At 41.3% G+C, this 15,068-nt stretch overlaps 1 protein-coding gene across 1 annotated transcript in view; it reads right to left on the minus strand.

The window, feature by feature from the left end:
- The window catches only part of RALGAPA2 (Ral GTPase activating protein catalytic subunit alpha 2), a 225,136-nt gene that overhangs the window by 114,852 nt on the left and 95,216 nt on the right, over positions 1-15,068 (minus strand). Inside the window, exon 24 of the mRNA XM_087818894.1 lies at positions 3,041-3,169. Coding sequence (XP_087675020.1) covers positions 3,041-3,169 — 129 coding nt within the window. The remainder of the gene's footprint in view (positions 1-3,040; positions 3,170-15,068) is intronic.

The raw sequence follows: 15,068 nt of genomic DNA on the forward strand, positions 1-15,068 counted from the left end.
ATACAGTACATGTCTAATGTACTGTTTCATCTATAAACAAACACTTCTTTTCTTAAATTTATCAAACTACCCCCTACTAGCCTTAAATGAATCACTTCCAGCACTCATTCCAGGGGTGTCTTTCAGGAGGTCAGCATGCAGCATCTCAGCTTTTTCACGTATCACTGCCTCCAAAATTATGTCAGTGGCTAACTGCTTTTCATTTATCCAAATCAACATCAGTTTTTCTACTTCTTCAGTTGCCTGTGATCATTGTTTCTTTCACACAATTTGTCTTAATGGCCTCTTTATGTTTTAAAATTGTGCTAATAGTCCATTTCACCAGCAACAAAGGACACACACACACACACAAATATCCACAGCACAATTTCCTGAGAAGTTAACAAGGCAAGGTTTAGCTGTAAACTAAATAGTACTGGTGCATTCTCTCCTTTATTTGTGTCCTGAGAGCTAAAGAAACTACAAAGAAAGAAAATTATAGGCCAATATCCCTGATGAACATAGGTGCTAAAATCCTCAACAAAATATTAACAAACTAAATCCAGCAATACATTAAAAAGATCACACACCATGACAAAATGGGATTTATTCCAGGGATGCAAGGCTGGTACAATATTCTCAAGTCAATAAACCTGACACATCACATAAACAAAATAAAGAATAAAAATCTCATGATCATATCAATAGATGCAGAAAAAGCATTTGACAAAACCCAGCACCCATTTTTGATAAAAACTGTCAGCAAGTAGGAACAGAGGGATCATACCTCAATGTAATAATGGCTATTTATGACAAACCCACAACCAGCATCACACTCAATGGACAAAAACTAAAAACATTTTCCTAAAGATCACGAACAAGACAGGGATGTCTGCTTTCACCACTCTTATTCAACATAGTACTGGAAGACCTAGCCAGAGATGAAGAAAAAATAAAAGGCATCCAAATTGGAAAGGAGGAAGTATAACCATCACTATTCACAGATGACGTGATATTGTACATAGAAAACCCTAAAGACTCCACTAAAAACATGTTAGAGTTAATAAATGACTTCAGCAAAGTAGCAGGATACAAAATTAACACCCACAAATTGATGGCATTTTTATACACCAATAATGAATTCTCAGGAGAAACTAAAATAACAATCCCATTTACCATTACAACAACAACAAAAAATAAGGTACCTGAGAATAAACCTAACCAAGGAGGTAAAAGACCTGTATTCAGAAAACTATAGGACACTGAAAAAGGAAACAGAGGAAGATACAAACAAGTGGAAGTATATACCATGTTCATGGATTGGTAGAATTAACATCATTAAAACGTCCAATCTATGCAAAGCAATCTACAGATTCAATGCAATCCCTATCAAAAGACTCCTAATAACCTCAGCAATCTTGAGAAAGAACAACAACATTGGAGGGATCACAATACTGGATATCACAATGTACTACAAAACCACTGTAATCAAAACAGCCAGGTATTGGCACAAGAACAGGCATACAGACCAATGGAACAGAACAGAGACCCCCAAAATCAACCCACACCAATATGGTGTGTCCCACAAAGCCAACTCTACTTGCTTTCCATCCACTTCAGTATCTGCCACATAGTTCTCAAACACTGCAGGTACATACACACCTCTGGGAACCAACTGGTCCTTGCTGAAAACGATGAGCACAGAAATCCAGCCACAGGCTCCATCACCAACAATCACAGATTTCTTTCCAATGGCAGCCATTGCTTATAAATGTGCTTGAAGACCCATGGCCTGTGTGGCAGAAGTTCTACAAAGTACCTTGAACTTCTCAGATGAGTGGCAATGGCTCCAACTCCAGCCTCAGAGACTAGGGTGGGTGGGTGAGGAGGCAGCAGAGGACTAAGAGAGAACTGACAGAGGACAGAGGGCAACAGGGGTGCTGCAGCGAGTGAAGGTGGGCGCGGTGGGCCAGTAAAGCTAATTTTATTTATACTATTTGAAGAGGGGAAAAAATGAATCTGAACAGGTAACAGTTATACTGAGCACAAATGTGAGAAGTACTTTAAATTTAAATGTATGAAACTATTCTCTCAAAAGGCACTGAGACATTGCCCTAATAGTGGAGGTAAATGTGGAGATTGCAAATAAATTCTTTTTGTAGCTCTTAATAGCCATTTAGTCAGTCCACTTTCTTCTAATTTTTTAGTACAAGAATTCTGCACATTAATAAGAAAATATATACAGTGGTACCTCAGTTTTCGAACGCCTCCGTTGACGAACATTTTGGTTTACGAATGCCGTAAACCTGGAGGCAAACGCTTCGGTTTTCGAACACACCTTGGAAGTCGAACATGCCACGTGGCTTCCGCTGAGGGCGAGATCCTGAGGCCCAGCTGTCGGCTGTGGATCCCTCGGTTTTCGAATGTTTCAAAACTCAAACGGTCTTCCAGAACGGAATGCATTTGAAAACCAAGGTACCACTGTATTCATTTTCTGGTTAAAACGTTAGTGTTCTAGCTTTTAAAAGTATTTTCTAAACTAGACTTCTAATAGCTAAGACAATAATAAAAAACATTATTAATAATGTACACTCAAAATTCTATCTTTATCACAGACATCGTTTTATGTTCTAACATTTTAAGGCAATAGTTCCTATTAGACTTCTAATAACCAAGACAGTAATAAAAAAAAACCACCACATTATTGACAATGGACACTTAAAGTTCTCTTTTTATTACAGACATATATGTCTGCACTGCCATTGACTAGAAGATGCTAATAAGGTTGTAAGAGACAAGTCCTGCCTCTGACTGTGTAAATGTGCTGGAATATCAGTGAGGATGCTTTTTCACACTCCGGCCTTTTGATGAAACGCCTTTCCGATGCTAGTGTGTCATCTTATCCTACAATTTCACACCTCAGCTGCCAGGGCATCTACCCGAGAGCCCAGTTTCACATTGCACTAATGAGTCAACACCTGTTAGGAGTGGAGAAATCTGAACCTTGTTAGCGATCAGGGAGCCCCCCGGGAGAGCGGATGCTGAGCATTGTCATACTCACCGCCAGCACGTCTGTACCGAGGACCCTGGCAGCAGCCGTGATGAAGTCCCCCACCAGCATTGAAAAGCCAGGCAAGCCCAGGGAGAAGAAGCGGGGTGGACAGTGCCTTATAATGGTATTTAAGATATCCTGAAAGAAAAGAGAAGAGAGTACAACTGTTCATTCCCGAGAACAAAATTCCAAAGGAGTCAGGAAGTCCGTACACGGTAATCTAAGAGAACACAGACCACAGAAATTTCTCAGTAAAGGGATCCTTGGAGATAAGTTAGCCCAAGGGCTCTTGTACCCATTTTACATGAAAGAGAACTGAGACACTAAACTGTAAGATGACTTGTCAAAAATCTAAACTGTGGCACTGGGACTAGACACTTCTTATGTCTTCCACCTAAAGGTGAGCTCCTTGGAGAAGCCAAAGGAGTGTTGAGGTAAATATATAAATAAAACATACAAATAAAAATATACAAATAAAACATCTATCCCTTTCCATACTCTTCAATTTTCAAAAGTTAAGCACACTTACATTAAAAAATCTTAAAGCCGACAGAGATGGAGATTTTTACTCTTCAGGTAATTCCATGTTAGACAACTTCACGTGCTATGGTCGCGCTGTGATCGGTCATACTGGTAAGTCAGGTGGTTGGTGTGGCTCTGAGTGTCAGTGTGATTGCGAAGTACAAGTGCAAAGTGCAACAGCCTCCCTTCTCACAGAACACACCGGGAGCCTTTCTCACAGCACGCACCGGGAAAACCACCAACTGCCCAGACGCCCGGGATTCCCGTCTGTAACAGCCTATCGCTGGTGGGTGGCTGGCTGGCCCCTTCCCCCCAGCTCTGCCCTGAGGCCGTCACCCATTCCAGCCTGTGGCAGACCAGGCCAGGACTCCACTGGACAGCACTCATGTCACCCACGGTCAGACCACACCTATGAAACCATCGGTGTGAGTGTGTGCATGCCGGGTTGGGGGGTAGTAAGAAAACCAAAAAAAGTGTCTTGTATGCAGATCTAGGGAATGCACACTCTGAATCAAACATACTAAGTACCATAGTTATATTACTTGTAGATATACAACCTACAGTCAGTCTCAAAATACAAGCAGCAAAATACAAAAAAAAAAAAAAAAAAAAAATCCTGTTTCTTTTATCAGAATTTAGTGTGGCTATTTCAAAAACCCTTCAAAATAATCCCAATTTAATTGGATTAAATTAGAGCAGAGCAGTAGCAACATGCTGTATTCTAACATAAGTCCTTAACCTCACTTAACAACTTCTTCTCTAAAAAGAGAATTTTTGTGTTTACATTTATTTTAAGACTTTTTTCCCCTCTTACACAGTGGACTCATTAAGTCTCTACAAATTGTGTTGTTTTTTATATTCTAAAAATGTACAACGCTTACTCTGTTAGAGTTCACATATGATAAATATTCTGCAAGTACTGAAGTTTTAGAATTTCAGCAGAATTTTTCCTCTACCAAAAATAAATATATAGATAGATAAATAGATAGACAGACAGATAAAAAGGAGGAAGGAAAAACCTGAACCACACTCCTTCCAAGTTAATGTTTAAACCTGCTTTAATCACGGCCTTTGACACACATTAGGGTCCGTATCAGCCAAGGCAAACATTCTCAGGGGCTGAGCAGATGGATGCTGCAGTTTAGAAAGTGTGTGGTAAACTCATGCTCCAGGAATGGAACAAAAGATCCACCTTTTTCATAATTAAGCCTCTGATTAATGCCCTGGGCTCCTCACCACACACCTGTAATTACTCACAGAGGTACGCATTGTGCTGGGCCTTGTCTCGGAATATCAGGCATCAGGCTACTCAGCAGCAGATGGAAGCACATTTCTGTTGACATATGCTGCAATGAAAGGATTCGGGCAAACCTGGCTGGCAAGGTAGCAGAATGCCATGCATCTGAAGATTAATAATGCAAACAACCGTGATGTTAACTTTGTTATGTTTACAGTGTTAATTCCATCTGTTGAGATGAGGACCTGCGCCTTGAACACTATAGATTTTAAAAACCTTTAGCCCATACTTAAGTCAAATAAGCCGTTTTCACAATTGGAATTTAGGATTTTAATTTTAAAAATGTCTTTCTGGGATAAGTTTATGGTAATTAGGAACTAAACCCTTTAATAAGCTAAAGCTAAGATTTTACAGGAAGCCCGTTTTGCTTCGTGGGACTCGTATGTGTAAAGGCAATGATCTGTAAATGGGGCATTCACAAAAAATTACTAAGTTGGCACGAACGCTGAAGACAGCAGAAATGTGTGCAGCTGAGGCAAAGTCACACGGCCCCCTGTACCTCTGGACCTTGGCCAGTCACATCAACGGAACCTGTTTCTATGGGCGAGAAGATTGGAAAGAGAGGGCAAAATAACAGATGGCTAGCCTACCCTGCCCTGCCACCCACGGAAGACGGAGCCCCAAGGAGAAGCGGGGCCGGTGCCGCCCGGCCAGTTAAAGCCAGCACTGGAGTAGGTTAAGGTGTGGCTTAAAGAGGGGAATATATGGCCAGTCAGCCAAATTACAGCCATATGCCTGCTAATTTTGCCTCTCCGCACTGAAATGGAGCAACCCAAAGGTTTTGTCTTTGTGATGACATTTTAAAATTAGAAATAACTGTGTGGTACTCAAAAGAGAGCAGCTCTATAGTCTCTGTAGAGGGACTATCCACAAAGTGCTCCATTCATTTCTAGTAGAATTCTCTTTTCACCTTCACAGTTATAACTGGAATCTTTGGAAAAATAAAATGCTGAAACTTTCTTTACAGCATCCAGGGCTTTATATACGACAGCACAGAAAGCCGCTTCCCAAATGTCCATTCTTCAAGCTATTGTCATGTCCACATCCAAAGTGAATAGTACTTATCTGCTTTTCAAAGTAATACACTTTTTTTTTTTTAAACTTAAATAAGATTATTCTGGAAAACTAGTTTTCTGTCTCATAAACAGAAAATAACCCTTGAGTGAATACAGTAACAGCAAACCAAAAATTTTTGAATTTTTGCTGACTGTCATGTCTGATGGAGGCTCTCCTTGTTAAAAGGGGGATTTGCAGTCTGGGGGTGTGTGAGAGAAGTTCTGTACCCACTCCAGTCGGACTACCCAGGAGAGTCACAGGGACTCGCCAGGGGCCATTATCCCCACCGCGCAATCTGATGCTACAGTGCTGCCTTCGTTGTGACCACCAGTGGGAAATGTCCTCTAGAACTGGGACCACTAGGCCTCGGTCCAAGGCCTAGCGTATGCGATCATGGGCAGGTCACGTCATGCCTAGAGCTTCAAGTTTCTCTTCCATAAAATGGGATGATTTCCCTTTCAGAGCTGCGTCTAGTGGTGCACTAGCTGTGAACACCTGCCTCTGTGAAATGAAAAGGGCCACACAGAAGCAAAGAGTGATAAGTAAAAAAAATCTTGTCAAAAATGGAAGGACTATGAAAGAGTTGACTTTCTGGAATTTACTTTGTAGAATTCTGTGAACTACTGTTTTGCTGATACTCAGAAAGAACATTTTAAAACATTTCAAAAGTGGCACATATAAGTGCCTTAGATTACTTTATCCCAGAAATTTTAAAACTCTGGAAATTAATGCTTTCAAATAACATCCTTAGCAAAGCATTACAACAATTAGCCACACTGTACAGGTGAAATAAGAACAGGGAAATGATATTTTTAGATTTCCTAGGTTCCATTCTTCTAAGGGGCTCGAGAATGCCTTATAATTCAACATATGAATCTGGTAGCAAAAATTAGTGTCTTTTTCACACTATAAACAGACTAAAAATAATAAGCTTAATGAGAAATATACTCTAAAATAGAAATTGTTTACTCTTGAAAATTGACCAGTTTAAAACATAAGCAAAACTCTTCAGGTGAAATAAATTTAATTTCCCAAAATGCTGCAATATAGTGAACAGACCACAAAACTAGTATTTTTTTCTCTTGTTGCTGGTTGAAAGTCCACAACTATGCTACACTGAGTGTGAAAACTAGATTGTAAGATGGAAACTGTGAATTTGCAGTTTATCAAAAGATTCGGGTTTATGAGAAAGTAACTGGAGAGAACATCTGTCTCTTATCACTGATCTTACAAAAAATCAGGTAATTCAAACAGAGGCGTGTTGTTTCCTCTCCTCCAAAGCACAGTTCTATAAACACAAACCACAGTCAGCCTGGTAAATGAATCGCTTTAATTGAATGCTATGTACACAGTAACTGGAAAAACCGTAAGTGATAAGAAAAAAAACATATGGTGATGGCAACAGAAATTGGTTTATTCATTTTGCATAGTGTTGTTTCTTTAGTTCTCTTATAATTGACCTTTAGAACGATAAATGTGTAAAATAATTTTGTTTATTATGGTTCCAAACCTTCCAACAATTACGCAAAATGAAAATTTAAAAGGAAGGATTCATTCTGGAAACATTTCCATTGTTTACATAATTGCACAGCTATAATTTAGTGCTCGTGTTGTTATGGGGGGAAAAAAGGGCCATTACAGGCCATTTCAATTCAAAATATTGCACAGTGGTGTCAAAAATGAGGGGAAAATGTTCACTTTAAAATACTTTAAAATGTATTAACCCTGTAAACAAAAAGGCATTTCAATATATTCTATGAAATACAAATGTTCAAGAAGTCGCCATCCTTCAAACGGAATTAGAAATGTTGCCACTGTACTTTCACACCAATTACATATATATTATTCACTTAATATTTGCTCACGGCCCAGCAGATGATGGTTGTAACATAATAGCCAGCCATCTGTCTCCCTGCCTTTCCTCAGCGAACTCACGCCTGATCCTCAGGAGCAAACAGATCCGGTTATTCCACCTAAAGTCACTCAGACCTTCCAGGAGGCCAAACAGGATAGTTAAGAAATAAAACCCACGTACGCAAAATCACTGAATCACTCCTTTAACATTTTACCTTAAGAAAACTAAAATGCTACACAATAAATGATTTCATCACTATTTTCCCGAGAAGATACCTATCTTTTATCTAGAAAATTCTATAGGACGCTCTTGTTTGGTAAAATGGGTAATGTTTAGATCTGCTTACCCCATTAATCTGATTATTAAAAAGGTACGACTCATTCCACAACCAATGGAATTACTAATTATCACAAAACTTGAATGCAAAGGAATATTTTTAGCACTAAATCTGCAGAGAATTTAAGATTCCTTTAACAATTCAAAAGCAGACACAATCTTGCAGTGTTTCTAAGTACAGTAAACCCTCGATTTTGCAGAGCTTGATTTAACAAACAGATTTCGGATTTAAGACAAAATTTCCAGTCCGTATGTCATATGTGAAAATTTAATACCCTGTTAATTTTAAAATGCTTTTAACTAAGGTTTGCTTATAATTAAATTAAGAAGTTAATTTTGTTATTTCACTGTCATTTTTAATAAATTTTAGACAACAGGCCACACGTTGGGGAAAAAAACTAGTAATTTTGCCGACATGAATAAATATTACATATCTACAACTATAGTCTACATATTTAAATCCAAGAGTCACTGCTCCTAAACAATGTTCGGCAAATGATTAGCCCGTGACCACACTGCATCGCGCACAGCAAGTGGTTCTGTTGTCAGCGGTGTGACTTTCTGCAGCAGTTTTAGCACGTGCTGGCTGATGTTCCCCGAGCTAAGCCACGCCCCAGCCGTGAGCATCTGTTTACTCGCGTTGACTGGTGAGTTCACGCATTTATTCGGTATAAATTTAAAATTACATTAATACATATAGAAAACTTTCCTGTGAAATTAACTTTTCATACATACTTAATTTCAATACACAAACGTGTCTACATAAGTAAAAACAGGTAAACTAATTGGTCAATTTTTTAACATAATCATTTGGAAAAACCTGCTTTATTATATAATGGACTTCCGGCTTTAATGGACACCCACCTCCCCCAAATTAGTCTGTTATCTTGCAGTTTTACTGTATCAATCATGGCCCTATTGGCAAAGCTCAGAAATGCTGAGCGACCAAAATGTTTTAGTTACCAGAAGAGATCTGAAGAGCCCTCAAAGTCCCACGGCCGGGTCCTCTTGCTCCTGCTAGTGAGTCTCTGCTCCATCGCACACACAGGACATCCTTCACATACCACAAGAGGCTACCTGGTCTCTTCATGTTGAACATTGGTTCAGAGAGCATTTTTTCACTAATAAAAATAAAGTCTTTATAATTCAGCCTTTTTATTTTTTAATTTTAATTTTAAATATGTTTTTTATTGATTTCAGAAAGAGGAAGGGAGGGAGACAGAAACATCACTGATGAGAATCATTGGTTGGCTGCCTCCTGTATGCCCCCTACTGGGGATCAAGCCTGCATGTGCCCTGAACGGAATCGAACTGTGACCTCCAGGTTCATGGGTTGATGCTCAACCACTGAACCACACCGGCCGGGCTAATAAGGCCTTTTTAAAAAGCACATCAGATCATGTCATAAGCATCACGCTTATAGAAAAGTCAGTGGAAATAAAAATGTAGCAGGACAAAGCTAAAAATTACTTTCAAGATCCAAGCTAAGAAACATGTGCTATGTCCCTTATGGTATCTTTGTGAAATCTGTTAGGAGAAAAAGCAGAGATTTTTATAAATGTCATACAAATGTGACTTCTCTCGGTATAACTATGTTATCAAGTCCAGGAGAAATATGACAAGATCTAGCAACTGGTTCTGTGGACAGAGAAACAAAATTACCTAGTGCCTCTCACCACGAAAAACACTGTGGAGAAGATCCTGACAGTAGCACCCAAAGGAGGGAGGGAGTGGGAGGGACAGAACAGGCTGCTGACGGCCACAGGAGCTGCTCTGTCCATTTCCACGGCATCGGGATTCCAGGGGACAAGAACCACCAGGCAGATGGCCCAGCAAGTCCTTGCGGTCCTCGAGCCCTAAAGGAGAGCGGAATACTTTTTATGACCCCTCTACACTTAGTCCCGTGTCTCTGAAGAAAGACTCGGGTGAAGGCTGCTTCGGGAGAAAGAGGACACTGATGAATGGATTTTAAGAAAACTATATGAATTTTATTTTATACCAGGTTATCTTACCTGCTCTTTTCCTTGTGTGTAAGAGTGCCACTGAGATATAATTTACATGTAGTAAGGACAGGGCCCCAGCAGAGGGACAGTGGTGCTCGGGACCCAGGGAGAGAGGCAAACAGGTGACACAAAGGCACTGGTTCTTGATAAAAGGACCACGCGGAACACAGTCAACACGAGATTCCAGTACAGAAGAAAAATGGTTCTTTGATTTTAATGTCTTATTACTAAAAGGTTCTCTTTTGCTAAAATTTCTCTAGCCCACGAATACCTACCAAAGAATATTTTTCAGTGGAAGGACAAACGAAAACCTGTTGTCTGTTGTTTCCATAGAAAGCGATGCTCGCTCAGTGCTCCGGTAAAGAGCGTTAACAGCGGAGTAATCAGCTTGCTGTTCCGCACTGAAAAGAACCGACAGACAGGAAGAGGCTGTTTCCCACAAGGAGAGCACCTCCTTACAGAGACGAACCTGCAATTTAAAATGCTCCCCCTGACATTATTTCCTTGTATCCAAACCTATCCCTTATTGACTATATGCCACAGTCATGATTTCCAATCTCTTAAATTCTAATTTATATTCTAACGTCTTTCCAAATGCGAGTTAAAGCTCCACCCTTCCCAGTACTACTCAGTACGTGAAATGCTGTCTCTCAGCTCTTCTCTGCCTAAAGAAAAATGTGAATTTTCTTAAAACCTTCATAGAATTCTAAAGGGCAAGAAGACGGTCTTATCAGTCAACAAGTGATATTTCAAACACAAATCCCTTCTGCAGCGACCACACCAGTGCCTACTGGAGGCCTAACTGTCCTCACCTTTCCAAGGCTCCCAAGAGAGCCACGGTGACCTTATTTCATGAAACAAGCAGCTCAAGCCAGAAGAGGCGATGTGGTCCCTGACCCAAGGATGCAGCAACTGAAATGCAAGGCCAGGGCTACAGCTCTAAAGCAGACCCTTCTGCCCCAGCTACCTCGGAGACAGCCAGGCCAAAGAGCCTCGGGCAGATACTTCTGAGCGTGAGAGGCTTACAAACCTCAAATCCATCACCCTCCATGCCTGGCAGGACGCTGGGTTAGGGAGCGTCCCTGGTGGCGAGCTGGAGTCTTACATCAGTCCCCGCTCTGGAAGTAAGACAGCCTGGTCCCTCTCCCCCCACGGACGTGGCTCCAGACACTTGAAGAAAGCAATGACCCAAACCTTGTGCCCGTGTGCCAACCCTTCGCCGTGCCACCTGCTCTCCGGCCAGTCTTCCTCCTCTCAGCCACCCAGCAGCGTGCGGGGGGGAGCAGAGCCATCCTGAGTCACGCTTGCCGTGCCGCAGGCTTGGTGGGCGCAGACTATGCTACTTGTTCAGACTGAGCTTCCAGACAAAAACAATCTCAGGTGTTTTTCATGCTGACACTGAACTAACCAGATCACTCCATGTTTTACTTCTTAAATTGATTTTTTAAAATATAAACGCCTAGTTTTTAAAGTTTGAACCATACAAAATCGCACCACCACCCCCTTTTTGAAAAGCAGTTCAATACTGGCAACTGTCGCAAGGTTCAGCCTGAACATTTGCCTCTCTTATTTTAACCCCCCTGGTTACATTGTGTTGCTTTTATTTCCTTTTTTGCATTGAAGGAGCTAGTCTTTATACTTTTTTTGATGACCGGGTCTGTCATTTAACTCACGTTGCCTGCCTCCTCTCCCTGCCGTCACTGCACAGTACTCCTTTAGAACAAGGTTTCTCAGCCTGAGCGCTACTGACACCTGGATGACAAATTCTTTGTCTTGGGCCTATGTATCACAGCAGCTTTAACAACATCCCTGGCCTATACCCACGAGATGCCAGACCACCACACTCCCCAGCGTGGGACAGCCAAAATATCTCCAGACTTTGGTTCCCGGAGTGGGGGTGCTGCAAAAGCCCCCTGTTCTGGGAATCACTGTTCTAGGGTAATGACCACTGGCTAGGTCTCCGCTACAGAAGGTTAACGCCTGAGTCGCAACCAGAATGGTTCAGCTCAGCGGCTCTGGTCGCCCATTCTTCCTCGTGAGGCCACATGGTTTTAGGGTCTTCCTTTTTTCTTTTTAAATTTTCTATAAATCAATACATTTATTGAACTCCTGCAGTGTCTGGGAAAAGACAAGATACACTCCAGTGAGTCTACTAAGGAAGATTCTGGAGGCCACAGTAAGTCTCCTTCCACAGAGAGACCTCAGGGCAAAGGAACATTTTCTCTATTGAAAATTGCAGGCCGGATTATACACTGTATCATATGGTAGCAGTTTAGCAAGAAAAAAATCTTCCAATTTTCCACATATACTGAGTTGCTATTATGTGGCATTTTATGCTTTATTTCATGTAACACATGCTTATTAAACACTTATGGCTACGTATATACAATTCATGTTTTTCACTGGTAGCATTTACTTCCAACAAAGTCTTTACACCTTCAACTCCATAAAGGGAAACCAAACAAAACTCTAGTCTCTGGCCTCTCAGGTAGTCTTTCCTCTCTGGACCGGTCTCCCATGCTATCATCTTACCCTTTTTAAAGCTGTGAAACAAGTTCACTGCACATGTTAAACCTCATAACCGAAACCTCCACCATCTGCTACCTTCTACATATTTCTATGTGCCTTATTTAGGTGTCATGGGCTAAGTCTGTAGCTTAGTGAAAATAATTATTGGTTTTACAGCTGTAAAAGAAAAGAAAAAACTTGCCAGTATATTATTCTGAGGCAGCATCTAAAGTGTTACAGCCATTAATGGCTGAACAAAGTTAGAATAAATATTTTTTCAATAAAACTTTTGACTAACCTATGGTTTATGTAGTCTCATGAAACTTGCAGGAAACACTCAGAAACCACTGTCTGTGACACTATCCGAGGGATTCTCCATCTCATCCCTCTGAGTTTGCACAGTAAGCACATAATGAGAATTATCATTCATTAACTCAATAGCCGTCAGTAGAAGGCTGACATATGCTACCTCTCCTGTAGATATTATTCCAGCAAACCAAAGTCAAACTGAAGGTTTTGTTTACTGCTCCAGTAAACCCTTGCAGCACTCTATAAAACCTCATTAATGTAAATAGTAAATTCAAAGTAATAGAAATTGTATTTTTAGAAAAGTGTTTTTAAATGTCAAGTTACTTTCAAAAACGAAGAGTAACAAAATTGGCTAACAAAAATATAAAATAGCAGAGGCCTTTAGAAGGTCTAGTTTAATAACTGTAAAAAAAAATTTAGTTTGCACATCAACTGTCCGAATTCCAACAGGGTAGAAAATATGTCCTCTTAAGTGGAGAGAAAACGCACCTGGAAACCTTTCCCACACATTCCTACGTCCTAACAGGCAGGGACTCTGTGGGGACAGCCCCCGGCGTGTCCTCCAAGCACCACGGAGCCTGCCCTTGTGCCACGACGTCCATGGTAAGGAAAGGGGTCACATCCTACCTCGCTCCCCCTTTCCTCACGTCATCTTCCTGCCTTCCGAATGCACCTTTGCCCTGAGAGATAAGGGGGACAGTGCCAGAGGCTCTCCCTCTCGGGGCGCTTACCACCCAGCACTGTATTACCTGTCCTATTTCCTACACAAACAAAAGCACAATAAACACAAAACACATATGCATACGGTACGTAAATACACACATAGGTACACACACACACATAAACACATTTACACACACACACAAACCCCGTCTGTGTCTCAGGCCTCGTAGGCCCTCATTACCTCGCCCCTGGGCCACTCCAGTCACTCCCTTCCTGTGCTTGTTGGCATCTCTCTCCAGATTATAACCCTCCCCACATCACAACTGTAGTTTAAGCCTCATAAAATGCTTTTTTGTCATGCTGAGCATTGAGCTCAGAAACCTTCAACAGCTCCCCATTGCCCACTGGATGAAAGACTGAATCAAGGCTCTCACAGCGCTGCTAGGGTTCACGTCTATACATTATTTCCACGCACATGCCTGGCACTAAATCAAAACCACTATGGTGGCTGTTCCCTGGACGTGACCTGAGAGGGTCTGTACCTTCCACGTGTAAAGTTCCACCCTGTTTCTTGGGCAACCGTTTAACTCCTACTCGTCCTGGGCATTCCTGCTCAAACCCCACCTCCTGGATGGGTTGTGACTTAACTGGAGAGGCTCCAACACAGAGCAACTGCTGTAACTCGCGTCACTCACGTGGCCCCCTGCACACGCTGACGGACATTATACTCAGTCATGGGCATCGTACCACTTGCATATACCTTTAGAGCCTGTCTGGGTCTGTGCTATGGTAAGGAAAACTCTCCACGTGAAGTTTCCTGACAATCTGACCCTCATCATAAAACACCTAAAAACAAATCGGGGGACCCGGGATGTTCAACAGGAGGGGCCTCAGAAGTCCTCAGGTCCAGCTCATTACCTGACCACCTCTGGCCAGGCAAGTCCACATGGCCAGCGGGTGACCGAGCTGAGTCGAGCACCCAGGGCTTGTAGCTTCCAAGATGAGGCTTGTCATCTGGGGAAGTCAAATGCTGAATACATTTTGAAACTATCTTATACTCTGCAGTCTTGGAAGACACATTTCCCCATTCTTAAAAACCTCAGAAATAAGGCCCGGAATTAGTCCTATTTTTACACTCTGTACAAACCTATAGTTTTTTTAGAAGTGTTTTAAATGAAGCTTTTAAGTTAGCTTTGTAAAGTTCCTGTACTGATACACATCAAGACTAACAATCCTCTAAGCATCAGTTGGACCTTAAAATTTATAAATACGCACTCTATCCTGCTGGCATTGAATTAAAACCCTGTGAATTCAAACATTGGCTTTAAAAAAACAACCACCTTGCTGTACAGAATAAATACTTTAGAGATGTATTAGAATTATTTCCTTGGATATGAGCTAAACAAGGTCCCTCCTCTGCCATCTTAATTCTTCATTCTCTGAAACTGAACACTCATGTATGTTCAGCCTTAAAAATATAAATTTATG

Source organism: Miniopterus natalensis, chromosome 7 (genome assembly GCF_054644295.1).
Source record: "Miniopterus natalensis isolate mMinNat1 chromosome 7, mMinNat1.hap1, whole genome shotgun sequence".
NCBI lineage: Eukaryota > Metazoa > Chordata > Mammalia > Chiroptera > Miniopteridae > Miniopterus > Miniopterus natalensis.